Genomic DNA, 27,141 nt, shown 5'->3' on the forward strand with positions numbered 1-27,141 from the left:
CAATTCAAGTCCTCGTCTAGATGACCAGGCACCAGGCCGAGACTAATTATCCATCATTAAAGATGAATTGAATTTATATAAAATAGATACCTGTCTTATGCTTTCTTTCATAAGATCCTTCATGTACACAGCAGCATGGTCTGTCTGATTGTTTGTAAATGAATGATTATTTTAAATAGTATTGCTTCTGGCAAACTTCCAGGCCCATTACCAGGAAATGGTGATATGTGTCAGAACAGCTGGAGTGACTGCAAGGAAAAGGGGGGTGGGTGGCTTTCAAAGTTGCAAACATTCTGACTCTCTTGGTTTCTCTTTGGTAAAATCTTCCTAGGCTTGTCATGAGCACATACTAGTGATGTAATAATGATGACTATATCAGAAGCACCACAGATAGCTATTGGCATGATAGGTAGTGGGGCTTTGGGCATGGTGAGTTTAACTATTTATTCCAAAAAGCCACATGGAATTTGTCATTTGTGACTTTAATGCATTAGTGATAACGCTGCTCACCACTGTTGTGATATTCCAGAGTGTAAGCAACTCAGCAGTAACTGTGTGCCTCTTGTGTAGGATAGTCTTGAATATAAACACACAGAACATTTGTAGGGCACAGTGTTACTTATCTACTAGCTTCATCAGGGCCTGAAGACCAGCAGGGGAAGTGTAATACTTAGATGCTGTAATCTACTCTGTTTTCTTATTTTTTTGATTCTCAGTGATCATTTGCCTATTTTAAGATGAGACTTTCTGAAGCAATATCCTTGTAGCTCATTTTCTTGTGAGTGTTGGTCTGTAGCCATTCCTCCTTCCTCCTGTTGCTTTATGATCTGATCTGCATGACTCAATCATGTGCAAGTCCTATCTCTTCTGTCTGGCTACTGACTCTATTGGAGTTGAGCAGTCCCACAGACACTGCTGTACCAGAGAAGAGTTTTGAGATAGGTGGGACAACTATTTGTCAAATGTGGCCTTAGGGTACTCTGGCCCTGTTGTCTACCTTCCTTTGCTTACTACCACATGCCTGACACATGGTTAACAAATGAAGGACCCCAAATTAGAGACATATTCTTCTGTCCTGCCAACATTGAATGGCATCATGAAACATGACTACCATAAACATGGAGAGTTTGTATGGAGCTGTATCTGTGGGGGCAGCAAAATAAGCGAATGGGGAGGAGATAACCCATAATTTGATTACTAGCAATGAGAACATATAGAAAATAAGCAAGTATACTTGGTTATATAAGACAGCTTATATAGACATTGTTATTTTATGTAAAGGCAGCCTTCTCAGGGGGTTCAGGAATGTCCCTGATGGCCTACATCTTCCCTGAGAAGCCCTTATTGAGCTGTAAGTCATGGGCAAAATCTATCCTGCCACCAGTTTTTGCAGATATATTTTTATTGATAAATAATGTCATAGTTTACTTTGTTTTACCATATCAAAATATACCCAAGATTGGGCATTTTATTAAAAAAAAGGTTTAATTAGATCACAGTTCTGGAGATGCATGAATAGGACATTGGCACTGACTTCTGGTGAGGCCTTTGGCTGTATTGTAGCAGGCTAGATGACATCACAGGGTTGGGAAGGCAAATAGTGAGGAGAGAAGGAAAGAAAAAAATGTAGGGAAAAGAAGCAGGGTGAGCTGAAAGCTTTGTAACAGCTGGTCTTGAGCTCACTAGTGAGATAAACTCACTCCTTCAAGAAAAACATCTGTCCCACCATATCTAAACTAGAACCCATTACCATTCCTCTTCATTTACCCACTAATCAATGGCTGCTTTCACAATACACAGAGTCGTCAAGTAACTAGAACAGATTCGGCCTATAATGCTTGAAATATTTACCTTGCCCTTTATAGGAGAAACTGGCCAACAGCTGGTTTAGAGTCTAGACTTTTGGAAGGTTATGCATGAACCATAGATAATTTGAATTTTAGACTTTTAAAACCCCAGTCTTGCCATTATATGAATTTGAGGTCAGTTAGATGGACTGACTGATTTCTTTTCCTCCCTCCCTCCCTCCCTCCCTCCCTCCCTCCCTCCCTCCCTCCCTCCCTCCCTCCCTCCCTCCCATTCAAACTATTTCCCACTCTGCTTTCATCGTCATCATCATGATCATCATCTGAAAGCTTCATACTAGGGATTGAACCCAGGGACTTGGGTATATAGGTAAGCTCTACCACAGAACTATAACTTGACCTAAGAACAGCAGTGGTGATTTTGCTCTTTTTGTGTGTGTCTAATGTTTGTTTTACATTTCCTTTTGTTTTGTTTATACAGGATCTTACTATGTAGATCAGGCTAGCTTCAAGTTTGTAATCCTCCTGCCAAAGGCATTAATTAGTTTCAAGGAAAGGTTACTATATCAGGATACATGAGATGAGGTTTGATATTCAGGGGAACACACACATACACAGGAACAAAAGTTTAACTTCAGAAATAATATAATGAGACTTTGTTCTTTTATAGTTAAGAGGACAACAAAAGACTAATCTGTGACCCTCTGGCTTCCTTATCATACTTATATTTTAGTACAAGAAACAAATTTAATTTTCCCTAGTCATTTTCTATCCTTTTTGAAGACCAAGTATTTGGTTAGAATAATTTCCTCAAATTAACAAAGTGTAGTCTTACTGTTGGAAATTAGGTATTTTAGCTCAGCTCTGTTTCTTTTCCTTTCTCTTAGCTTGAAGTCAATGGCCCAAAATGACTCTGCTAGAGGAGACTCACTTCCGTAAGGAGGAAGACCAGGTCGGAGGCTGGGATGAGCATGCCATTGCACCAGATCTCTGCCATCCCTTCTCAGGATGCCATTTCTGCTAGAGTCTACAGAAGCAAGACCAAAGATAAGGAGCAGGTAATGTGAGAACTTCTTCAGTGCCTCCTGGGGCTTCTTTCCTGGTAGCTGTGGCCAGATGCTGGCTGAATAGCTGTTTTATTTTGAGGGCAAAAATATGGCAGTGAGAAATACGGCAGGCATGGTGTCAGGAGCATGAGGTGGTGGCAGGTCTCATCCTTTCCAGGCAGGAAGCAGAGAAAACACTGGTGCTTGCATCACTTCTTTATTCTTGAGTTGGTTGTCCCACATAGGTTAACTCAGCCTCTAAACTCTGTCACAGACACACTAATAGCTTTGTCTCCTGGGTGATCCTAGAGCCTATGGAGTTTACAGTCAGTACTAACCACCATCACAAGTATATCATTTGGATACTTTTTCACATTTAATTATTTTACATCTGTACTAGTTGTATGGATGGTGTGAGCATGCTATGGCCCAAAAATAGAGGGCAGGGGGATGGCTTTGAGACTTGGTGTTGTTCCCCGTGTGGATCCTGGGAAATGACCTCAGAGTCTCAGGTTTGGTGACAGTTACTGTTGCCTAGTGAGCCATCTCCACAGCCCCAACCATTACAATGATTTTGTTAAAATTTCACCAACTGCAATCTAGAGTAAGACCTGAGCTCTAAAGGAATGGTTTCTCTGGAGATGTGCTAATGAGCACAGCTGGCTGTGTTCAGAGGTCATTGTCTTATGCAGGTTTCTGGGTTCTAAAGTTTTTGGCATAGGCTTATCAGCTTCTTAGCTGTAAGTGGCACACGGGTGTTAGTTGGCTAAGTCTTCTGATCATGTCTTACACATTCCTGAGAGGAAGTTCTTTAGATTCTCAAAACAAGATGCAGTGTATAGATGTATTTGAGCAAAGACTTAGGGGCTTGTTACTGCATATAGGAGGTCATTATAATCAGCCTATCTGTTTTCATGATGTCTGCCTTGACACATAGAAACATTAGTTGGATAAGGTCAGTGATGGAGGGATTTCAGGACTTCCTGTAGAAAACAGGGATTATGTGTAGAGCTAAGGGAAAAGGAGAAGGTTAAGGAAACCACAAGCTCAACCCAAAATCTGTAGATAGAATTTGTGACCTGCCTGTGCTGAGAAGTAAAAGAGAAGCTCTGCAAAGATTCCTCCTCCTCCTCCTCCTCCTCCTCCTCTTCCTCCTCCTCCTCTTCCTCCTCCTCCTCTTCCTCCTCCTCCTCCTCCTTCTCTTCCTCCTCCTCCTCCCCCTCCTCCCGAGGTTCTGGGAGCTGCAAAGCTAGGTCTTAACTTGGGTCATACCCAAGGTGACTTTATGCACAGTTCTCTATAGCATGCACTGCAGGAGCCTATACATGGTGGTCTGTGGATGGCTAATGACTAGAACTTTGTTTTACTGTCTGTGGATGAAGGCGGGACTCACTTTCAGTGGCATGAGAACCGCTGGGAATACTTTGTAATCCATAAAGGATTTTCTTCCTATCCCTTGTGAGTAGACAAATGATTCTTTAAACTGACTACTGCTTTTGGGCTTGTTTTATTTTTGGAGACAGGGTCTCAGTGTGTAGCTCTGGCTGTCCTGAGACTCATTTTGGTCTCCTAGAGATCCACCTGCTTCTGCTTCCTGAGTGTTGGGATTAAGGGCATGAGCCACCATGGGGCTTTGTAGGTTTTATAGACACTAACCCATTACTTTCCAGCCTTTAGTCTCCTTTTGGAAACCTGAATTGCTTCATTAAAAAAATTTTTTTTCATCTTAACTGTCTTAGAGAATACATTCTTCTTCTTTACATCTTAAAGTTAGTAATATGTTGCTTCAAGGCCTATCTTAATGTAAATTAATGTAATGTAAAAGACTAAAAGTTTAGTAGCTGATCTCCAAGTCAGTGTTTGGAAATAAACATTTGCTTGACAGTCATTGTAAGTCACTGTCCATCTTAGGACAATATTCCATTTTCCAGACTTAAGATCAGGATTCTAGGACACACTGTAAGTAACAGCATCTTTTCCAAATTAAGGAGAACATTTTACTGTAGGAAGGAAATGCTCCTTTGGAATCCTAGAAAGAGCTAGTTCCCAGTGCTGTGGGATGACTCTACCCTGATCAGGAGTGATCGGGAGGCAGTGAATCACAAAAGTTCAATTGCTGCATTTTGTGCTAAACATTGTCATTATCTTTATTATGACTGAAAAAAAAAATGCCTCTACTGTTATCAGTACTGCCACTTAGAAACTGTTGGCGCTGGAAAGAACCCAGCACCTTCTGTGGAGACAGGTTCAGTATGCACTCTGTTGTCGGCCTCTATCCGCCCAAAGGGTAAAGTGGAACCAGGACGAATAGGTTCCATGGGTCTGGGTCCCTCTGGGGAAGCTGAAAGCGTTACAGCTCTTAGAAGAAAATGGAGAAGGTTTGGACAGCGGTGACTATGGCAGCCAGCCACAGCACTAGTGGTGGGGTGGCAAGTGGGGGGTGACAACTGCAGCCAGGCAGGTGGGTCCGAGATCCAGTGATGAATGCTCTGGTAGAAAGGACTCTTCCCCAAGAGTACCATTCAGTAAAAACAGCCACTTTTCTCAGTGAAATAAGTTGTGCACTTTTTTTTTCCATGGGGATAGGGACTGTATAAACATTGCAGAGTGTGGTGGAACTTAGGGGTACATGTTTCCTATTGGCTTAGTTTGAGTGATGCTCTTTGTTTGAATGGGAAGGACTCCAGGTGTTTTCCCTACCTGATTGATTGTCATGGTCCCAGATTCCATCCTCTTCCCTCGACCTCCTGTGTGTTAGGATTCCAGGTGTGTGCTGCTGCTCCTGGTGTACACGTCACTGTTGCCAAGACTAGCCACGCTGAGTGGACGGTGCATGTTCTGCCCCTTTGGCCCCAGGCCTCCTGTGTGATCAAAGCTGTGAGCACGAATGGGTGCCTTGCATAGAGGACCACATCACCTGGGACCCAATTTGTAAGATTATCCAGAAAATACATTTTTACTTTCTATCCTTAAAGAACTGGTCCACATCATTGCATTCCTGAAAGCATAATAAAAAAGGTGATACATAGTTGGTTTGTATTTAGACAACTACATAGAAAGCAAAAGACATTTTTTATATTTTTAAGGAATTCTAATTCTCACACCGTTGATTTCAGCATCTTCTTTTCAATATCAACAGAGATTTTTATCATGAAGCATCAAATTGATATTTATCTAAGCAAACTTTAGTTTGCTCTGAAAGGATATAAATGGAGAAAATTTTAATACAAGGAAGTAGAAGCTTTATATACACTTTATATAGATGATCTAGTTACCTAATTCTATATTCATCTGTATTTGGCATCTGGAACAAGAGCCTCACAGTTGATGAGGTGATAGCAGTATTCTGAAGCATATTCACTATACGTTCACCTCTCAACCTCTGTTCCTTTAATATACTGATAAATAGTGAAAACCTACAAGAAGGACTTACAGAAAATCTGAGCTTTAGTATTCCAGACTCTCATTTCCAGTTTAGTGCTGGACATGCTTTGTATCTCAGGGCAGCCTGTTCTCAGAGCCTCCCTGGGGGTTGCCCACGACTTTCTCACTTCCTTCTCCCTCCCTCTCGCCCTCCTTTCCTGTTCCCCCCCTCCCTCCCTCCCTCCCCTTCCCTCCCCTCCCCTCCCTCTCCACCCCCCCTTTCTTTTCTCACCTCTGTTTTTGCCCTTCTCCTCACATTTCTCCCATACAGTCTCCAAAGTTCAGGATAGCAACATGTACTAGATACTACACCTGGCCTATCTACTGCTTTGTGTGTGTGTGTGTGTGTGTGTGTGTGTGTGTGTGTGTATGTATGTGTGTGTTTAAACTATTAAGGATGCAAGGTCTCTCATCAACACAGTTTCTAGCTTTCTCTTATTAGCAGCCCCACTGTTTACTCCCAGGAACCATAGTTTTATTTTACAGAATAAAAATTGCTTCTTCCATATATTACAACTTTGCATGTCGGTATTCAGCCTGCCCTTTTTCTAGTTCCGACTTCTTTGTAGAGGCATAATGAAACGGAGAGATGTTTTAGGGTGTTTACTGTAAGTTGCTCCCATTCCCAGAAATAATGACTCTGGGACTTTACAGTATTTACAAATACCTTGGCATAAGCTTTGGCTTGTTCTCTGACTAGCTCATAACTTAATATCCCATTTATTCTAATCCAAGTTTTGCCATGTTACTTCTGCTCAGATTTTGTGCACTGTTTTCCTTCATGCCCCAGAGTGAATATTCATGCACTTTGCCCAATCCCAGAATCCTTTATGCCCACCAGAAGCCCCACCTTCTATCCTACCCTTTACTATAGGCCATAGTTTGTTTTTGTTGTTGTTGTTTGAATTGACAGGTGAAGTATCCATACACTACACATTAATTCTTCCTACATAGAGATGAATATGCATTTTTGAAATCCTAAAAGAAATCACTGCCAGTTAACATGTTACTACCTCTGTCATTTGTGTGGCTCTTTGAGTTATTAATTACCTTTCTGTGAGACTCTCAGGGCATTAATATTTGCCTCAGCACAGTTTCTGTTGCTATAATAGAATCCCTGAGACTGAGTAAGTTAGAAAAAGGCTTATAGTTCTATAGGCTGATCAGCTTCTGGTAAGGACCTCTTCATGTGCCATGCAGGACAAGGCAGGAGGGTGCGGAAAAAGGAAAAGAGAGTACAGAGGGGGTGGAGTCTCTAAAGACACTTCCCATGATAACCAAAACGCTTTCCTGAAAACCATGTTCATCCTCTTATGATGGCAGATCCTTCATAACTAAATACTTCTTAAAGGCCTACTACCTTTCTGTACACTGGGACAAGGGGACCAACCATATTCACACCATAGTACCATTCTCATATCTGGAAATAAGGATCTATTTTCTTGTGGTGTTTATGGGGCCATCTGTGTAACATCTTTCAAATCTGCCTCCCAGAGTGCTTATCCTGTTTGGTAATCACAGCTAGCTAGCTTAGTACTGCTGGGGCCCTCCCAGTTTACTCAGCCACATACAGGAAATTGTAGCCAGAGACGACTCCTTCCTCACTAGCTGCCATTTTCAGCCTTATTGGTGAAAGTGTAGAGATGAGTTCTGACGGTTCCCTTGGAAATTGGAAAGGGAGTAGGATGCTGTTACTAAACATTAAACCCAGCTTTGCCAAATTTGAGCTGTTTTGTCTTTTTCACATGCTTGGATCTTAAAGTAATGGCTGTTTATTTTTTTAGAGCTGAACTCTGGGCATTGGTCTGGGGAGGAGATTTTGCTAGAGTTCATGTTATTTAGATAAAATAGTCAGAATATACTGTAAGAGAAGTACTTGCTAATGGCTTCATGTGTTGTATATAAATTGAGTGAAGGTTATAAAATTAATTAGTCAGGTGTTACTAATGAATATGATTTGTTGGCTGTTGCTACTTGCTTGTAGCTGGTATGAGCCAGGTAGCAGGTAACTTTTCAGATATTCTTTCAGTAACTGTTGAAAATTGAAAACTATCCAAATTTGGTTTTTAATGCAGAGGTTTCACAAAATAACACTGTAGGATACGATTATAGTATTCTAAATGAAATTAGTGTCCTTTAATGCCTGGCTTCAGCAAGATGACTTCCTTATCTCATACAAGAATAAACAGATCCTCCCCACAATGTTGTGGAAACCTGAGCTTGAATATTTCTCATGTTTCTTCTAAAATAATTTCTTGTAGATGAATATAAATATACTGCACACATTTGTTTTGTTCATTTGTATAACCGTAGCAACAGTGTATTGTATCTTTGAAAGCACCCTTTCCTTGGCAAACCTGTGGCAGTATTGTGATAGCTGTCCCAAGTTGCATCACAGCCTGAGCTATTTATCTATGATGAGTCTTTCTTGGGTTCCAGAATGTTCTCATCTTTTGTTCCCAAGACCCCACCATTCGTACTCGTTCTACCTCCCCCCTGTGTACTGTATTCTGACTGTCATCATACTTTTCTTCTGGGCTGACATTTTTAATGTTTTTTAAAAAATCATTTATGTCCTTACAATGTATTTTCCCTTTTATGTTTGTGAATATACAATTATAACCTAATTAGCTGTAGCTTCTTGTTTAATTATTAATTTTTCCTTTTTTTTTTGTCTCTGATAATTGTCTTGCATGTTTTGAGCACAGAGAATGCTGCTGCTAAGGGTTTAAGTTTCTGTAACAGATGATTGCTTCCTGCCCATTCTGCATGCTTGGTTCCTGTAAGGTCTTAGTGTTGGGCCATGTAAACAGCATACTCTTCATGTGAGCACTAAGAACAGCAAACTCTCATTGTTCTCTTCTTTTTATAGATGAGCTTAGAAAGCAGTTTGCATGTTCTCTGTAGTAGTTGGTGTAGGTGGAATTCACGTAGCTCTTCACAATCATATTCTTTGCTGGCCACTTGGGCCAGCCTCTGTCCCTCTGTGAGGACCTGGCCTACCTTTACTATCTGATTTTGTATGTTGCTAAATTGTCACGTGCTGTTCATGTGCACTGTGAAGTTGCCTCTGGAAATGGGATTCCCTGTCCCATCACTTCACACTGAAGCATGTTTGTCTCAAAAATGGCACGATTCCCTGTCAAGAGAGGGGCTGCTTCTCTTCCCCCAACTCCACGTCAGGGAAAGAGGGAATGGGAACCGTTTCTGACTGCTGTTGTTTATCCCATGATATAAAAATGGCTGCAGTGGGGTAACCAAAGCTCAGCCATCGGAAGGAAGGAAGCTCATGGTAGAGACTGCAGTCGGGAGTCCTGCTCACCACCCTGACTTCCCCAGGTACCAGATATAACCCACCTTGTGTCACCGTCTGATCAATAAATCCTGTTATTGTGACTGCGCTGAATAACAGGAACGTATGACGATGCTGTGTCAGTTCATGAAGGCACCGGCCAGCTGGGTCACCACGCCAGTGTGTTTCCCCGTCTGTCTGCTCTGCACTGGCAGCTTTGATTGTAATAGGATAAGCTTCCATGGCTGCTCTCAGTTGGTCATGTGCCAACTTCAAATGGCAACCACTGCACTTTGAATCCTTTGAGAAACTTCCCCAGCTACCACTTCATTTGCAAGTTCAAGAGCAGTTCCTGATCAGATCACCGATGATGGCTGAGCGCTGTCTCCACGCTTTATGGCCCTTTGAAACTTAGAGAGAAACACACTTGATTGTCTAAAATTATCACCACAAATAAAGTAAATATGAGATAAACAAGTAGTAAGTCAGTAGGAAAGAAAAAACAAAAAGCTATAAAAAAATGAAGTAACTGTTAATGATGACTACCATAGCCACATTTTAAAAAGAGTGTGCTCTAATATCAAACAGCAGATTACAGCTGTGAAGAATTGCGGTTATTTTTGCTCTAACCCAAGAGAAGAAATTCTTCTTTTATGTTACTCATATTGTCATTATCAAGAGTGAGAGGAGGTCGTAAGCTTGAGAGAGCTGTGTGTATCTATAACCCACAAGGAAGACATTTAATAACCTATTTAAATGCTGGTTCATGGTCCTGCGATCAACTGTAAACTGACAATCTAGTGAACCAGTGCTACAAAGCTTTTCTCTGAATTCTACATGTGAACTGTGGCAAGTGTGCCCACACATGCACATACATATACATGTATGCATACACACACACACACCTTTTTACAATGTCAAAATGTAGTACTGGGACACAATAACTCCAATAGAGAGATAGATACTGACATGCTGACCCTTTCTGCCCTCCTTCTCAACTCAACTCTTGATGTTGTTATATATTCTCTGCCAACCCTCCTCCTCCCTGAGTATGTCAGGCTAGCAAGAGCCTACTTTCCAAAGCTCCCACTGAGAAGAGCTGCTGGAGACTGGGAAACATCCTCCTTATCCTTACAAAGAAAGATGGTGTGGAGCTAAAGTTACAGACAGTTGTGAGCTGCCATGTAGGTGTTGGGAATTGAAATTGGGTCCTCTTGAAGAACAGTCAGTGCTCCTAACTGCTGAGCTATCTCTCTAGCTTCTAAAATTATTTTTTTTTACTATTTATTTATTTATGAAGCGGTCTCTACATAACTCTGGCTGTCCTGGAATTCACTATACAGACTAACCTGTCCTCTAACTTATAGAGATCTGTCTGTCTTCTGCCTCCCGAGTACTGGGATTAAAGAATGAACCACCTAAGCATACCACTATGTCTAGCTTTAAAAAAAAAAGCCTTTAATCCCAGCACTTGGGAGGCAGAGGCAGGCGGATTTCTGAGTTCGAGGCCAGTCTGATTTACACAGTGAGTCTCAGGACAGCCAAGGCTACACAGAGAAACCCTGTCTCAAAAAACCTTCTTAAAAACAACAACAAAAACTTCTTTAATTCTAGAAAGCATAAACTCAGAAGTAATATTATAAAGTAACAAAATAAAATGTAAGGAAAGACTCAGGGCCAAGAAGATGTGTTGAAGACCAGTTTGCAAAGTTAATAAGTCAGAAACAGCTAGGAACAAAATACTCCCCTCTCCCCCATTAACTGACAGATAGCTCAACCGTGACCTGCATGGGGTGCAACCAGACACCAGGGAGAGTGAATGAACAGGTGGAGAAGCAGACAGAGACTAGACTTCCTAAGGTGGTGGCAGAGGGAGGGAGTTATCCAGTCCTCCAGTTCAGACTTCTCTTGGAATTGTGTTTTGAGTAGTTTTCAGCTGCTTCGGCATTATTCATTTGTAAATATGCAAGCATTGACAGGTTGCGGGAAAGAAATGTTCATCAGCTTCCTTGAAGAATAACAGTGAGATAAAAGGTTTATTTATAGCCAGAGAGCAGGAAAATCCCCCTTGAAGCAGTTTGTTTCCTAGCATCCCTATTGAGAACCCCCTCCCCAGCTGGCGTAGCATTACAAGTGCTCTGCTGCTTCTAACAGCTCAGCCCCAGAAGGACAAGTTGATGGAAGAAAAAAAATATTGTTCTTTCAGATTTCTGTGGTTAATTATTTACCCTTTCTGCCCCCTTTTTAAAAGTCTCTCAAGTAAGTCTGGGTGATAGGTTAACATACAAGAGTAAACAGATCCAGGACCATTTACTGCCATAGACTGGAAAGTGAGCTTCAATTATTTGCAAGCCAGCAAGTATACTTAGAATCTTTACATTGCATATTGTTGTAGGAGGGCCATAGAACAGAAGTGAGATTGGTTGCAGAACCGACTTGTTGTGAATTATTCATTAACTACCTCATTCCTTGAAAATCAGCTGGAGGAAGTAGTTAGTCCAGTTTGATCACAGGAATGTTGCACTCAAGTCCAGCAGCAGAGCAGTGTAGTTCTGCTGGCTGCTGCAGGGCTGCAGGGCTGTAGAGCTGCAGGGCAGCAGCAGTTCAGGCACAGCTCCCAACCCCCCCTCCAACCTCCACCCTCATCCCCCACCCCCACGGGCGCAGGGCACTATGCTGCTGGAGAGAGCTGTACTGAGGACACGCCCATGCATTCCTGTTGGAAGATGAAGCTTCAGGTAAGAGAAGTGTCCTGTCAGCACTGGCCAGGTTTCTCCCTGACTGTAGAGATGCCATAAAAGCTGTGGAGCCTAAGCGTTGCTCAGGGATCCTTCCCTGGAGGCACCTGCAGTAATCTTGCAGGCCATATTAGCATTGTAATAGAATTTATTTTAATACAGTATGTCCCTTGTGTTTGTTGAACATATTCTTAGGACAATAAACATTTAAATGTCATTTATCAATTTTTGATATTATCTTTTGATGTAAAATTATCTTTTTATTAATTAACGTTGGCCACTCAATTTTGAATCGTGGAGTTTGGCTTTGAAAAATCCTGGGAAGAATGATTTAGTGTTTGAATCAATAAAGCTACAGACTCTTTTCTAGGGAAGTATTGTTTGCAGAAGCCACCTCCTTTCTTTGTGGAACAAAGGGCCTTTGTTCTGATTGTGGATGTTATTTACCATGTATCTGTGTAAGCTTTTATGTGTGTATGTGAATGCATTTGTATGTGTTATCGTATGTGCATACATATACTTGCAAACTAGACATGCAATTTCATTTGTCAGGACTGTTCTGATAGTGCCCTTTGCTCTGCCTGTTGGATTGTGTATGGTGATGCCTTTGTTTGTTGAGATTATAGGATGTTACAGAGCTTGTGGGACACAAAATTACACAAAAATAATTGGAACCAAATTTGATAATTCTCTTGTCTTCTCTTCATTTTTGAGAGGGGTCTTGCTGTATAGTCTAGGCTAGGTTTGAACTGATGATTCTCCTGACTCTGCCTCCTAAATACTGTGACTATAGGCAACTTTGCTACTCTATATTATTAAACTCTATGAGTCTGAGGGTCTTTTTATTTGCCACCCCATTCTTAAAGGCCTTAACAGTACCTGGTTTGTAGTAGCTAGTTAATATGTATGTTTCTAATTAGTGCATTCTTAACTAAGACTTCTAAAACCTCTTGTGCTTCAGATGGAATCTAAGAAGTAGTATAATTTAAATAATTTTATAGCAAGTGAATTCTTACTTGCGTTGATATAGATTACTTTAGCTTTAAGGCTTTTCTTTTTATATATATATATATATTTTTTATTACATATTTTCCTCAATTACATTTCCAATGCTATCCCAAAAGTCCCCCATACCCTCCCCTCCACTTCCCTCCCCACCCATTCCCATTTTTTTGGCCCTGGCGTTCCCCTGTACTGGGGCATATACAGTTTGCGTGTCCAATGGGCCTCTCTTTCCAGTGATGGCCGACTAGGCCATCTTTTGATATATATGCAGCTAGAGTCAAGAGCTCCGGGGTACTGGTTAGTTCATAATGTTGTTCCACCTATAGGGTTGCAGATCCCTTTAGCTCCTTGGCTACTTTCTCTAGCTCCTCCATTGGGAGCCCTGTGATCCATCCACTAGCTGACTGTGAGCATCCACTTCTGTGTTTGCTAGGCCCTGGCATAGTCTCACAAGAGACAGCTACATCTGGGTCCTTTCGATAAAATCTTGCTAGTGTATGCAATGATGTCAGCGTTTGAAAGCTGATTATGGGGTGGATCCCTGGATATGGCAGTCTCTAGATGGTCCATCCTTTCGTCTCAGCTCCAAACTTTGTCTCTGTAACTCCTTCCATGGGTGTTTTGTTCCCAATTCTAAGGAGGGGCATAGTGTCCACACTTCGGTCTTCATTCTTCTTGAGTTTCATGTGTTTAGCAAATTGTATCTTATATCTTGGGTATCCTAGGTTTGGGGCTAATATCCACTTATCAGTGAGTACATATTGTGTGAGTTCCTTTGTGATTGTGTTACCTCACTCAGGATGATGCCCTCCAGCTAAGGCTTTTCATATTTATTTCATATATCTTTTTAAAAAACATTAAGGTGTTTTTTAAGATTGATTTTTATGTGCATGAGCGTTTGCCTATATGTGCACCATGTGTGAGCCTAGTCACAGAAGTCAAAAGAAGGTATCAAATCAACTGAAACTGGAGCTACAGACAATTGTAAGCTGCTATGTGGGTGCTAGAGTGTTCTTGACTGATAAGCCATTTCTTCATCCCCTATATATAATTTTTAAAAACCAGGAATATTTATTAATTTGATTGTTTATATAATTATTGATAAAAATCAATTATAAATACTAAGAAACTTAGTGGAAAATGAATTAGAAAAGATTATATTTTTTTCTACATGATTACTACAGTTATTATTATTATCCTAATTATACCATATGTTAAAATTTGAAAAGCATTTGTCAGTCTATGTCACAGAAAACTATTTATTTATTTATTTATTTATGATTTCAGGAGTTTTAGACTGCATAAATATGCTGCTTAGTGATAATAAGAAAAGCAATATGTTCTATTAAGACACAATATGTTTAGCTGGACGTGATGGTGTATATCTTTAGTCTAAGCACTGAGGAGACAGAGGCAGGCTGATGTCTGACTTTAAGGTCAGCCAGTCTGCTTCATACAGTGAGACTTTGTTTCTTGTTTTTTAAAAAGTTACTCAGAGCTTAGAGTTACCACCAGTGTCATCTCATTTAATACACCCCTCACCCATTTATAAAGCCCACTGTGTAATTTATAGAGAAAGCTGAAGAGGCTACAGAGATGCTTAGATCCCTGCTCTGTCAGGGGACCTAAGTTCAGTTCCTAGCTCATCTCTAATGGCTCTTAACTGCCTGTAACTTTAGTTCCAAGGAACACAGCTCATTCTTTGGGCCTCTGAGGGTACATGAATACACATGATTGTCACATGGACACATGCATATACACACAAGAAAAAAATTAAATTGTTTAAAAAAAAAGGAAACGAGAAAGCTGAATTCTAGAGTCTAGATATATGGACCCCAAACAAATACTAGCTGCTCTGTTTTTCATTTCATCATCTCACCTACTTTCTGACTGCTGTCACTTTATTACTTGCTTAAAGCTTTAAAATGAATTAAAAAACAAAAGTAAAGCAGATAGCCACATCTCTATTAATGTCAACTGCACTGCCTTGAGATGATTGCTGATGTATTTTGCCTCACTTTAAGTTTATCTTAGTACATTTGTTGAATATAGTTTTTAAACTTTAGTCATATCTCCTAAGTAAGTGGGGTGTGTGTGTGTGTGTGCACGCACATGTACATGTGTACATTATGCTGGCAGCCATGGATGAAGGAGAAGATGTATTTTTTTTTCTTTCTGAATTTGTAAGTTACCAATTATATCTTTTTCCTTAAATGTTTTAAAATTTCAATTAAAGCAGGGTGCCCATTCATAATCTCTAATTCTGTTGTTAGGAATTCTCATTTAGCACTCAAACAATGTAGACATTGAATGCTCCCCATTTCTTTAATTAAAGCCCCTGCACAGTTTTGAGTTGAATTAACACAGTTATCAAACAAAACCAGCTGGAGTTTAAAAAAAAAAAAAAAGAAGCTGTTTTTCTAACCATTTCCTTCATTCTTGAACTAGGTTTTGGATGAGTGGCAGGGGAGACAACTGAGTGTTAATGAACTGAATGAATGCTGGTACATTAACAGACTGAATAGTACCAGTGCTAGTATAGTGGTGCATGCCTTTAATCACCTTTAGTTCTAGCACTCAGAAGGTAAAGGCAGGAGGATCTCTGTGACTTCAAGACTAGCCTGGTTTAGATAGAGCCTTCCAGGACAGCAAAGGTTACTAAGAGAGAGACCCTGTCAAATCAAAACAAAACAAAACAAAAAACAAATAATGTTTGGAAACCAAAGTGCTTTTAAAGTAAACAAACAAATGACTATATTGAACCAAGAGCCCTGAAAGCAAACCATAAAAGGTAGCCAGCAATTCAAATCCTAAACCTCCATCTCACTGAATAAACCACTGAACCAACAATCAAACCAATAATAAGGTTTGAACATCGCAAGGAATTCACCAGCCTCTACTCATGAAGCCAGTGCCATGCAATAGATACAAAGTGAATGAAAAAAATAAAATAAAAAGGAAGGATATGACTGCTTCTAAGTATAGTGGATAAGAAAGTTTATTGTAGATAAAAGGAGAGAGCATAGCCAAAGGTAGAGACATTTAGGAGAGTCCAGAGGGGACATGTCTAGGTTGAGCCAGACCATGTAAGGAGAGGAAGAAAGGAGAGGAACCAGGAGGGCAGTCGGGGCCAAGAAACTGGCCAAAAGAGTAAAAGGTAGACCAAAAAGGGCAGGTAGCCAAAATGTCTGGGTTATATAGGGAAGGGCAGCCCAGTCCTGGGCTGGAGAAGTTTAGGGTAGGGGCCAGAGTATGCCAGCCAGGTAGGAACTGAGGGATGCTGGGAAAACCAGGCATTCAGGTCCACTTTGATATGTTAAATAGACTCTTGTTGTTGTTGTTGTTGTTGTCCCCCCAGAGTTTGAGACTTAACACAAGGGATGATTCCTGGTACCTACCTCTGATGTGGGTGACTTCTGTGAAGGTGGCTTGTCCTTGGACTTCCTTATTAGAAGCACCTAAATGCAACAAACACACAGAGAGGGTGAGATTGTTTATTCTGGAGCCAAATTAGGTCAAATAACTGTGACCCAGGAGCACAGATTTATGTTATCCCAAATACCACATTCCAATATGGTAACAGTTTCATGAAATTTTATAGTAACAAACCAAAGAAAATTATGACCCTTCAAATACATTGGTGGGAGCATGAGTCAGGCAAGTGTCATCAAAGTAAAGAGACCTCTAGTGTAGGCCTCAGAGCCTGTCTGATGACATTTTTAGCTCTGGGTAGGCAAAAGCTATGAATCTATTTATACATATCAAAATCTATGCCTGGTAGTCACTGTTAGACTTTACAACTAGAAAGGAGAGGAGGCTCCAGGATGAGAAAGAGATGTGGTCTTTCTTTGGGGAGCTGTGTTAGCAGTCACACTGCAGACAGGCAACGCAGAACAGTCAAAATCTTAAGGAAAAGAAGCTGGGTCCCACCAGACAAAGCAGGGTCTAAGGGCAGAAGAGGGGCTTAGGTTAATACATGAAATAGATTTTTGTCTTGTTTGTATTTAAGTGGGTTCTCAGTAAGACAAAAGGGCAGAGTAGGAATACTTTTTTGTTTGCTAAGGCAGAGGTTCTCAACCTATGGGTAATTTAAACAACCCTTTCACAGGGGTCACTTAAGACCACCAGAGAACACAGACATTTTCATTATGATTCATAACAGTAGAAAAACTACAGTTAGGAAGTAGCAATGAAAATCATTTTATGGTTTGGGTCACCACAGCATGAGGCGCTGTATTAAAGGGCTGAGCATTAGGAAGGTTGAGAACGCTGTGCTGAGGCTACTGTAGCAAAGTGGCTTAAGTAACAGAACATTTCTCTATTTGGTGTCTGGGTGTCTCAGCATAAAGCACCAGAGATTGGCTTCTTTTGAACTTCTCTCTTTGGTTTCTGTGTCTTCATAGTACTTTCGGTTTACCCTGTTTCCATCTCTTCTATGAAGACCACCTCCGTCCTAGTAACCCTAACAAGCCAGGCTTGGCCACTCATCTTCAGTAAGCCAATTAAAGACAGTGGTGAAAAGCAGAGAGAGAATAGTCACTGTGGCTCCCCTGGGAGCATGTAGACGTCCAGTGATCCCTCAAGGCCTTCCCTGGGGTCCTAGTGGGTTAGGTGCCTTATGCTCCAGAAGACAGACTTGACCGAGAGGGTAGGAATTGGGTATTTGACAATCAGAGGTGGGGTCACACATTCCTCCCTCTTCCCCATCTTTTTAGTGGTCTTTCATAGCATGGACCCTATATACAAGGGTATATAGGATTTCTCAATTCTGAACTATGAATTTGAAAGTGTCTTTTTTTGTTTTGTTTTGTTTTTTGAGACAGGGTTTCTCTGTGTATCTCTGGCTGTCTGGAACTCACTCTGTAGACCAGGCTGGCCTCGAACTCAGAAATCCGCCTGCCTCTGCCTCCCAAGTACTGGGATTAGAGGTATGCGCCACCACTGCCCGGCTTGAAAGTGTCTTAAGAAAGGTGCTATGGCTTTATTTTTATAGTTCTGAAATCCTATTCTTTCCATGATAAGTTTCTTTAGGTCAGGGACCATTGTTTTATTTACTTTGGCCTAAATTTCCAGTGTCTAATACTTAGGAATATATATCTAATAGATTGGTTTGTGCTTACTTACAGGAATGACTTCTTACTAGAATAATTGATTACTTGTTCTTTGCATGTTTTTAATTGGAGCTTAATTACTACCTGTTTGCCTTTCTTACAGAATGAGAAGACTTTGGGACATTCCATGAGTCATCCAAGCAACATTTCTAAGGTGAAGTGCCACCAAAATAAATTATTTTATGTCCTGGGACTTTTGTATTCTTTGACTTTGCATGTATTAATTTTCATGTTTTTAAAGTGTGTGCATGTGTGTGTGTGTGAGTGTACATTCCTGTGTGCATGTTAGCATGTGTGTAACCTGGAAGCCAGATGTCAGTGCTAAATATCTAACTCTATTACTGTCCATCTTATTGTTTTGAGACCAGGTCTATCACTGAGTAGACTGACTATGATCCTTACTCACATCTGTGTGTTTAGGAGGCATGCACTTTACCACCTGAGCCCCTTTCAGCCTCTTTTCTTGATGCACTTCTACAATCTACTCTGGGACCATAGATTCTATTTTTCCAGTGAGGCAACTTTGAGTGTGTGGTAGGGGAGGTGACTTATTAGAGAAACTTTATCCCCAACCCCTGAAATTATACTTTTCAGGCAGAGAAATCTCAGGTACCAGAGTCTGTTTCTCCAGTTAGGAATGTGTTTGGCTGGGCATTTAAAGCTTCACACAGATAAGACCAGATTAAAATGCTGGAAAATGAAGGGTACTTCTAGGTCACATAGAAAGTCCATCAGAATTGTTAGGTACAAAAGGGATTGTGGTTTCAGACCATGATTTTAAATCATTATAACTAGTCTCAAACAAATGTGTATTAATCAAAACGGGAAGATTACAGTCAACACAAGAAATAAACTTGTTTAATATTATGAAAGCATATATATTACACTCAATGCAATTCCATGGAATTCCAGTAGAATTTTTCATGGAAATAGAAACAAAATCCTAAAATGCATATGGAAGTTCAAAAGTCCCTGGGTCACTAAAGCAATACTGAGCAAAAGAGTAGTGTTAGAGGGAGGCCCCACTGTGCCTTGATTTCAGGTTAGACACCAGCACAGGGCCTGGCCATCAGTGGAATAGAATAAAAGATCTAGATACAAACCCACTGCTCGTCCTGCGGACTGGAGTTCTGTTCCCAGTGCACATAGAGCCTCTCACAACCACCTGTCACTCCCACTTCCAGGGATCCAGTGCCCTCTTCTTGTCTCCATAGCCACCGCACTTTCAGACATAAACACATGGCCACACACATAAAAATAAAATTAAAAATAAGTTTTTTTTTAAAGAAAAAAAGGATAGTACATTCTTTGAAAGATGTGGACAAGCATATTAAGTCTGTGTCAGAAAGACAACTGTCACCCTTTCTCTCATTTGTGGATCTCAGACTTTATATAGCTACAAAAAATATGGCATGCATGTGGCATGGAGTACAGGTGTGATCTTCTGTAGGAGAGTGGAGCGGACAGGGGTGGTGAGGTGAGAATGGGAGAGCAGGTGGAGGATGTGCTCAGAGTTCCTTAGATGCCCATATTCAAATGTCCATGCGAACTGCATATTACTTACAATGGATATACATCATTAGGAAACTATTAGCAAAACATAGGTTTTTAAACTAAAAGTGCAATGCCTCATCTCCTCTAGGGTGTGATTTGCTCCATCGTTAGCTTTTTTATAGCCATGTATAAGAAAGTTTTTTGTAAGTTCAGAGTCTTTTATAAGTTTTGGTTATTGTTTTGTTTAAGGAGTAGCAGAGAACTGGGCATGGTGGCTTGTACCTGACTGAGGCAGGAGGATTGTTTTGAGTTCAAGGCTAACTTGAACTGTATAATGAGCGTCAGGTCAGCTGAGGTCTGTTGTATAGAGTTAAAACCTTGTTTCAGACACACAAACAAAGCAGGCTGGTCATGTTTTGTTGAAGAGGGAGGAGCCCCACCAGGACATGCTTCTGTATTATTAGACCCACGTAGCCCCGGCTCTGCTCGCCTCACCAAGGATTCATTAGTCTGATAGGCCAGCACAGCTTGGAGACATGCTCTTCAGGTACATTCTCTTTACCTCGCTGTACCCTTATGCTTCCTGTGCTGCTATCAAATAACTTGAGAACTCAGAATTTTATATTGGTTTATAATGTCTGAAATCACATTTCCTTAGAAATCACATTGATTAGTTTCTACCTGAAATTAAAATGTAACTGTTACACAGTATGTTCCTCAGTTTATCACAACTGAGAAACTTACTGTCACTTGCCAGTTGTCATAATGCTTCCACTTTAAAAGACAGCTCTTAGTGGGAGACTGTGGTAGAGCCTCTTCCTCTCAGGGCTGTCACTGTGGAGTGGAACAGCACTATACTAAGCGCAGACTCAGAAAAAGTGGCTCCTTGCCCTGTGCCACTGAGATCCCACCACCTACAGGTTGTCTTGCCTCACTCCAAGGTTTGTCTTTGCTTGTTAACACAGAAAGAAGTAGGGATAGTGCAGTCTTCATGGCAATTGCACAAATTTAGATTTCATCCAGTACTTGACTGTGTCCTAGACATTGCCTTTGGTTGAGAAAGGTTTCCATATGATACTTAGCAATGGAGAGGACTCCTAGAAAAGAGGAGACTGAAGCTGAGGTAGAGACAACAAGAAACCCAGGGTAGAAGAGCTGCTTGGGGAAGTTGTAGATAGGGAGAGAATGCTTAAAACAGGAGGGAAGAGTCAGCCAGGAGGGAGGCTCAACTGTGGTAAAAAGACAGCTGTCTCTCTCTCTCTCTCTCTCTCTCTCTCTCTCTCTCTCTCTCTCTCTCTCTCTCTCTCTCTCTCACACACACACACACACACACACACACACGGGAGTGTCAGCTTCAGGTAGCAGATAGAAGGCAGCATTAACTGTCATGACACCCAATCTGGATGTCTGAAAACCATGAGCCTGCATTGGCTAAATCTATTCCAGTGAGTCCTTCAACCTTACATCCTACAAAAAAAGACTGAAGTTCCCTGAGAAGGCTTGGACACGCTCTGCCAACTGGAACTGCCTTAGATGCCAGGAATTGGCCTGGGTCAGCAAATCACAGGGGCCTCTGCTGTTGAATCTTGACATGATTTCATATTTCTTGGTGTAATTTTAATTTGTGCATGTGATATGCTTATAAAAGGCAGCACAGAAACACAAATATGCAAATGTTATTTTGCCTCCAGAGGACCCTGTGAACCCCTATTCCAGGTGACACATATTTCAGGCACGAGAGATTCTTAGCACTTGGTTTAGTGAGAAGGAAATATAACCCTGAGACATGAATGCGCCCTCAGGGTTCTCTGGTCCTGTAGTGGCAGAAGGCCAGCACCTCACTCTAGACTATTTTCAGAGATCTGAAAAAATGTAGTTGTAATCATGAGTACCATATACCTTATTAATCAAACATTCTAAGGTAGATGTTAGACTGGACATATTTAATCTCTTTAGTTTTTTTAGTATGTTAGTTGGCATGCATATCTCTGAATTTGAGCCATGACTTGTTTGGCTTCTGTTAATGTTTTCTAGTTATTGTGTTAAAACAGGGTTGATACACAGTTGATATATTGTTCTAGAAACATATGTTCATAAGCATGTGTGTGTATTGTATGTGCTGTGTGCATGGATGGAGGCTAGAGATTGGCATCTAGAATTTTCTTCCTTTGCTCTCTGCCTTATATTGTTTTGAGATAGGGTCTCTCACTGAACTTGGAGCTCAAATTTGGTTAGACTAGTTAACAACTGAGCTTCTAGGATCTGCTGTCTTTACCCTTATCCCAAAACACTGGCATGCTTAGCTTTTTACAAGAGTTATGAGGATTCAAATTTACCCACTGTCATTTATTCATCCTCATAATTCTTAGTAGATATAATAGAAGAGATGAACCAGGTATAAAAATATGGGATAGGAGAGTTAAGAAAACCCAAGGCAGAGACAGCCCTGCAGATGAGTGTAGGAGCATCCCCAGAGACAAAAGGCATGGGGCTTAGCGCTGAGTAAGACAGTCTACAGGGAGCACCCTAGTCTGCCGAGGCTGGTGAAGTTTTAAGGCAGCCTGACAACCTTTTGTGTTAAGACATGATAGAAGTTACTCAGTAGTAGACTGCTTTCCCTATATGCATATGAAACCCTGAGGCTGATATGTGTTTACCCAGAGAATGTGTGTGGTTTATGGAGAGGGGTGGTGTGGACTTTAAAATGGCTGGTTTTATTTATCACCTTCAGACTCAGCTGCCTTTGGAGTATCAGGTCTAGTGTACGTCCTGTGTTCTCATTGGCAGCATTCTCAGCCTGTGGTTTAATCTTGAAGTTGTGTGCCCCTTGAACTAAGGCTGGCAAGACAAGGAGCCTGTGTAGAAGCTCTCTCAACATACTGTGAGAAAGGGTCTGTCCTAGTAGAGGTGAGGTCTGCAGCTATGCGTGACCCTCCTGCCTTTCCTCTGGTTTTATTTGATCCTTGCAGCAGGCTTGTGTCTTGACTTGGTAATTAATTTAATGAGTGTGCACACTTACATGTGTACAAGTGTGTGCATGTACATGTGGAGGCCAGAGGACAGCCTTGGGTGTTGCATCTCAGAAGCTGTCCACCTTGGTCTTTTGAGACAGGGTCTCCCACTAGCCTGGAACTTACCAAGGAGGCAGGCTGGCTGGCTAGTAACCTTCAGGATCCATCTGCTTCACCTCTCCAGGGGTGGGATTAGAAGTGGGCACCATAACACCAAGCTGCTTCCCACCAGCCATGTGGGCTCTAGGAATGCAACTCAGGTCCTCAGACTTGGGTTATTGACAGAGCTCTCTTCAGATCCTTAACCTGATGTTTAAGTGATTAATCTCTGCCTGGTGGTGCTCAGTGGAGTGGTCCTAGAGCACAGCGAGGACTCTGGAGTCAAAAAGCCTCTTTTGCCAGTACCCTAAAATTGTAAGAATTACTTTTTGTAGTGAAAAATTATCTGTTTAAAGGAAGTTACAATAGTGAGGAAAAATTAAAGGAAGTTACAATAGTGAGGGGGTCCTTTGAGTGATACACAGATACAGACACAGACCTTTGTGCAAACCCATCACTGATGACTTTGAACCTTATATGGTCACAACTTTAGTTTCTGGGTTATGAAGACTTCTTTGCTCAGAAATTGTTGCCTTCAGTATTCTTCAGTATCGTTCTAAACGTGTATTACTTTGTTGAGACTCCAGCTGTGGAGACTTTAGGAAGGCAAGTCTTAAAGCATTTCTGCCTCAGCTTTCCTTCGTGATAGTGTGCCCCCTGCCTCTCATTATACTGGAGACATACTGCTGTCCACATGACTGGGCGCCAACAGGCCAGGAAAGAAGGGAACCCAGTGTTAGAGCTCCTTGCTAGGCAGCACCGAGTCCTTTGTAATGCAAATGCTTTTGTATTGAGTAGTTCTTTATGATGCACTCTCCCCCGTGAATTCTATATTGTATCTATTTACTTTAATGGCCAGACTAGTTAATTGTTCTCGCCAGCCTGGTTCTTGGCACAGCCTTCCAGCAAGAGCCACAATGTATGTATCAGAGCAGCCACAGAGCGACCTCTTCTTTAATTGTGGCTCACTGTTTAGGTTGGATACAGCTGGGTATTTATTTATAGAAGAGAGCAATGGCTTTCTCAGAGAAATTTCACTAAACTGCAAGTTTTCTGAGACATAATCTCAGTCTGCATATCCCAGTGACTAAAACACCAAGTGAGGCATGTCTACTTTATGAAGTCAGGTCTACTGAGAGGGTGGTTAGCAGCAAATCACTACCTTTTAGCTTGGAGTGGGAGGACAGTAACCTTCACCAACTTCCTGGGAAGGAAATTAAAAGGTACTCTGATAAACAGGATTCCTAAAATACCATGCTCCAGTGTGTGTGTCCCTGTCTGTGGAAGCCTGCGATGCTCTCCCATTGTCATACAGCACAGCTGCCTTTGACTAGAGAGACGAGCTTGGACTGCACACATGGCCTTAGTGAAAATGCTATGAATACTTAAAAGGAGAGAATTTCCATGGCTGAGCACAGCATAAGTGAGCCTAAGGCTAGAGAAGGGTTGTGAGATGGGACATGGCCTTGAGTGGTAAGTAACAAGTAGTTTGGGTTCTGCATATGAACATACATTCTACAGAGCTACATCCTGTAAAGCAATACCCTGTGATCCTGGTACCAGTTTGTGTCTTAGTTTGCTTCCTGTTGCTCTGAGAAAGTCTATATAAGCATGCAGCCTGGGAGAGGAAAGGGCTTTCCTCAGCTTACTGTTTACACACAGTTTCTGATAGGGAAGCCAAGGCGAGAATTTAAGGCGAGGGAGAAACCTGGAGGTAGGAACTTAAGCAGCCCATGGAAGAACATTGCTTACTGGCTTGCTCCCCATGGCTTGCTCAGCCTACTTTCTTATTATAACCTGGGGCTACCTTGCCCACTGGTGGTACTGCCACAGTGGTCTGGACCCTTATCTCTCATTCATTAATCAAAGAAATTCTTCCACAGACTTGCCTACAGGTCAGTCTGGTAAAAGCATTTTCTCAGTTGAGGTTCTCTTCCCCAATGACTAGTTTTTCCCCCACCACAGGATCTGTAGATAGTGTGGACCATACAGATGAACTGATGGCTCAGGAGTGCTGACTGAGTTCAGATGCCAGTGACTTCACCGTACACATACATCACATTAGCATGTATCTTCTCTTGAGATTAAGTAGGATTAGAGATGTTTAATTTTGTGTTACGTGACTTCTTTCTAGTCTGGAATGCTTGGGCATTGATAATACAGGACAGCAGGCAGCTTTTAGGTGGTGGCCGTGCTGTGTTTGATGCCTGATGTCCCATTGGTAGAGTGCCAAGATAAGAGTATCCTCCTAGGGTGCACTTAGAAAGTGAGACTAGTTCTCACTCTGAGAATTGTGGGCCAGCATGGAGCTCTCTGGAATCACAGGGCAAGTTCTACCTAAGGTTGAACTGTGATGGGAACTTACTCAAGGAACGTGATTCTGTTTCCTGCAGAATCTTGGGTTCCATGGAGCAGATTGTCACTCAGGCTCCCTGTTCTAAGGAAGCAGGGATGTGCTCATAGGTGTGTGCCACACCATGATGTTTTAGGCAGCAGTGGACTAAATAGTTATGGCAGTGGTTCCATCAGATCTTGATGCAGCTGGAAAATTCCTCCAGGAACACTGTAGCTTTCTTTCTGAATACGTTGAACAGGCTCCATTACTCATGTGCTTGTGTTGATGCTGGTACAGATCCTCTGTGCTGCTGGTTCCACAGAAGTATAGTTCATAAACCAGGTGTAATTATAAACAATTCTGTCACTGGTCTGCTTACTATAGTTATCATTAGTTTAGAGTGCATTCTCCTGCTGTAAGCCAGGCAAGTGGCACACACTGCAAGCCCTGCATTTGGGAGGTTGAAGCAAGAGGACCATGGGTTTGAGGGCCGAGCTATATGGGAAGACAATAAAAGATATATTGTAAATAAAGCCAGTACTGTAAAACCGGCAGCAGCCTCACCCATCTCATTAGCTCCAGCTCAGGAGGCCACGTGGAGTAACTAGCCTGTGCCATCTAGGGCTTGGGAAGTGTCCCATGAGATTTGTACAACAGTAAAGCCTCACAGATTCCACACCTAGCAAGTGTTGTCATTGTCAGTAAAGCAAAGGTATGTGAAGGGGCCAGAGCCCCGAAAGCTAAAGAGGGAGTGTTGCTAAACCCAGGAGTCGCAGAGGTTTTACATCCTTTTCAGCTCTTCTTCCACCCACCCACTTCCTACTGTGGTAAATCCTATCTGGATCTTTCCCCTCGTTCTGGCTTGTTCACCACTGCTCATAGACCTATTGTGTCCTCTTAGCTCTTTTAAGTTTAAATTTCTTAAGTATGTCCCTTAATTCACAATTCCAAGGTTAGACTTCTTGAGAAGCATCTTTTGTTCCATCTTCTCTTTAGCCACAGGATCCTTGGAGCCTAGAGTTGATACAGGGCAGTAAGGTTTTGGGGGCCCAGCACTTGGGTTCTGTGTGAAGTGGTCAGGTAGAGAACCACTTGGCAACCTTGAGGAGGGTTATCTCAGGAACCAGGTGAAGACAAGACTCCTTGCATACTTTCCTTCACATTGGTAGAGTGCCTTATTGGACTCAGTTTCCTGATTTGCATATGAAGTAATTAAGTTTATATGCTTAGTGGGGAAGGGCTGCAGAATCTTCAGAGCTTGGAAGTGATAGTCTGTGGTCTCAAAGTATCTCCTAGTTACATTTTTTTCTACAAATAAGAAAAATTAAGAATTGCTTTGCCTGGACTTGTAGGGAGCTAATGATTATTCCAGTCAGGCATAGTGGTGCATACCTTTAATCGCAGCTCGAAGGGGCAGGGGCAGGGGCAGGGGCAGGGGCAGGGTGATCTCTATGAGTTGAGGGCAGCCTGATCTACATAGTTTCAGTCCAGTCAAAACTATAAAATGAGAACTTGTCTCAACAAAACACAACAAAGAACCTAATACATATTCCTCTCACAGCAGTGGGAAATAGCAGATGTTATTTGATTTTTCTATTCTTTGCCATTCATGAAGAGACAGCGTGTCTGGGTCTCTCGGCGTCTTCATAAACACTGACTGAAGGTGTGTCATTGCAGGCTGGGAGTAGTCCTCCATCCACGACGGCTCCAGTGTCTGCCTTCTCTCGCACTTCTGTCACACCATCCAACCAGGACATCTGCAGGTAACACTCTGCTTCACCT

At 41.7% G+C, this 27,141-nt stretch overlaps 1 protein-coding gene across 15 annotated transcripts in view; it reads left to right on the forward strand.

The window, feature by feature from the left end:
• Window positions 1–27,141, forward strand: part of Marchf8 (membrane associated ring-CH-type finger 8) — a 71,942-nt gene that overhangs the window by 36,402 nt on the left and 8,399 nt on the right. For 7 of the 15 annotated variants that reach the window (XM_006506638.4, XM_006506639.4, XM_006506640.4 and 4 more), the window contains 3 exons: window positions 2,693–2,863; window positions 18,524–18,574; window positions 27,037–27,122. In XM_006506638.4, coding sequence (XP_006506701.1) covers window positions 2,771–2,863; window positions 18,524–18,574; window positions 27,037–27,122 — 230 coding nt within the window. In that variant the 5' untranslated portion in view covers window positions 2,693–2,770. Of the gene's footprint in view, window positions 1–2,151; window positions 2,176–2,692; window positions 2,864–11,846; window positions 12,305–18,523; window positions 18,575–27,036; window positions 27,123–27,141 lie in introns of those variants that run through there. The other 8 variants (XM_011241470.3, XM_006506645.3, XM_011241469.2 and 5 more) reach the window with 4 other exon arrangements.

This window comes from Mus musculus, chromosome 6 (genome assembly GCF_000001635.26).
Source record: "Mus musculus strain C57BL/6J chromosome 6, GRCm38.p6 C57BL/6J".
In the NCBI taxonomy this organism is placed as follows: domain Eukaryota; kingdom Metazoa; phylum Chordata; class Mammalia; order Rodentia; family Muridae; genus Mus; species Mus musculus.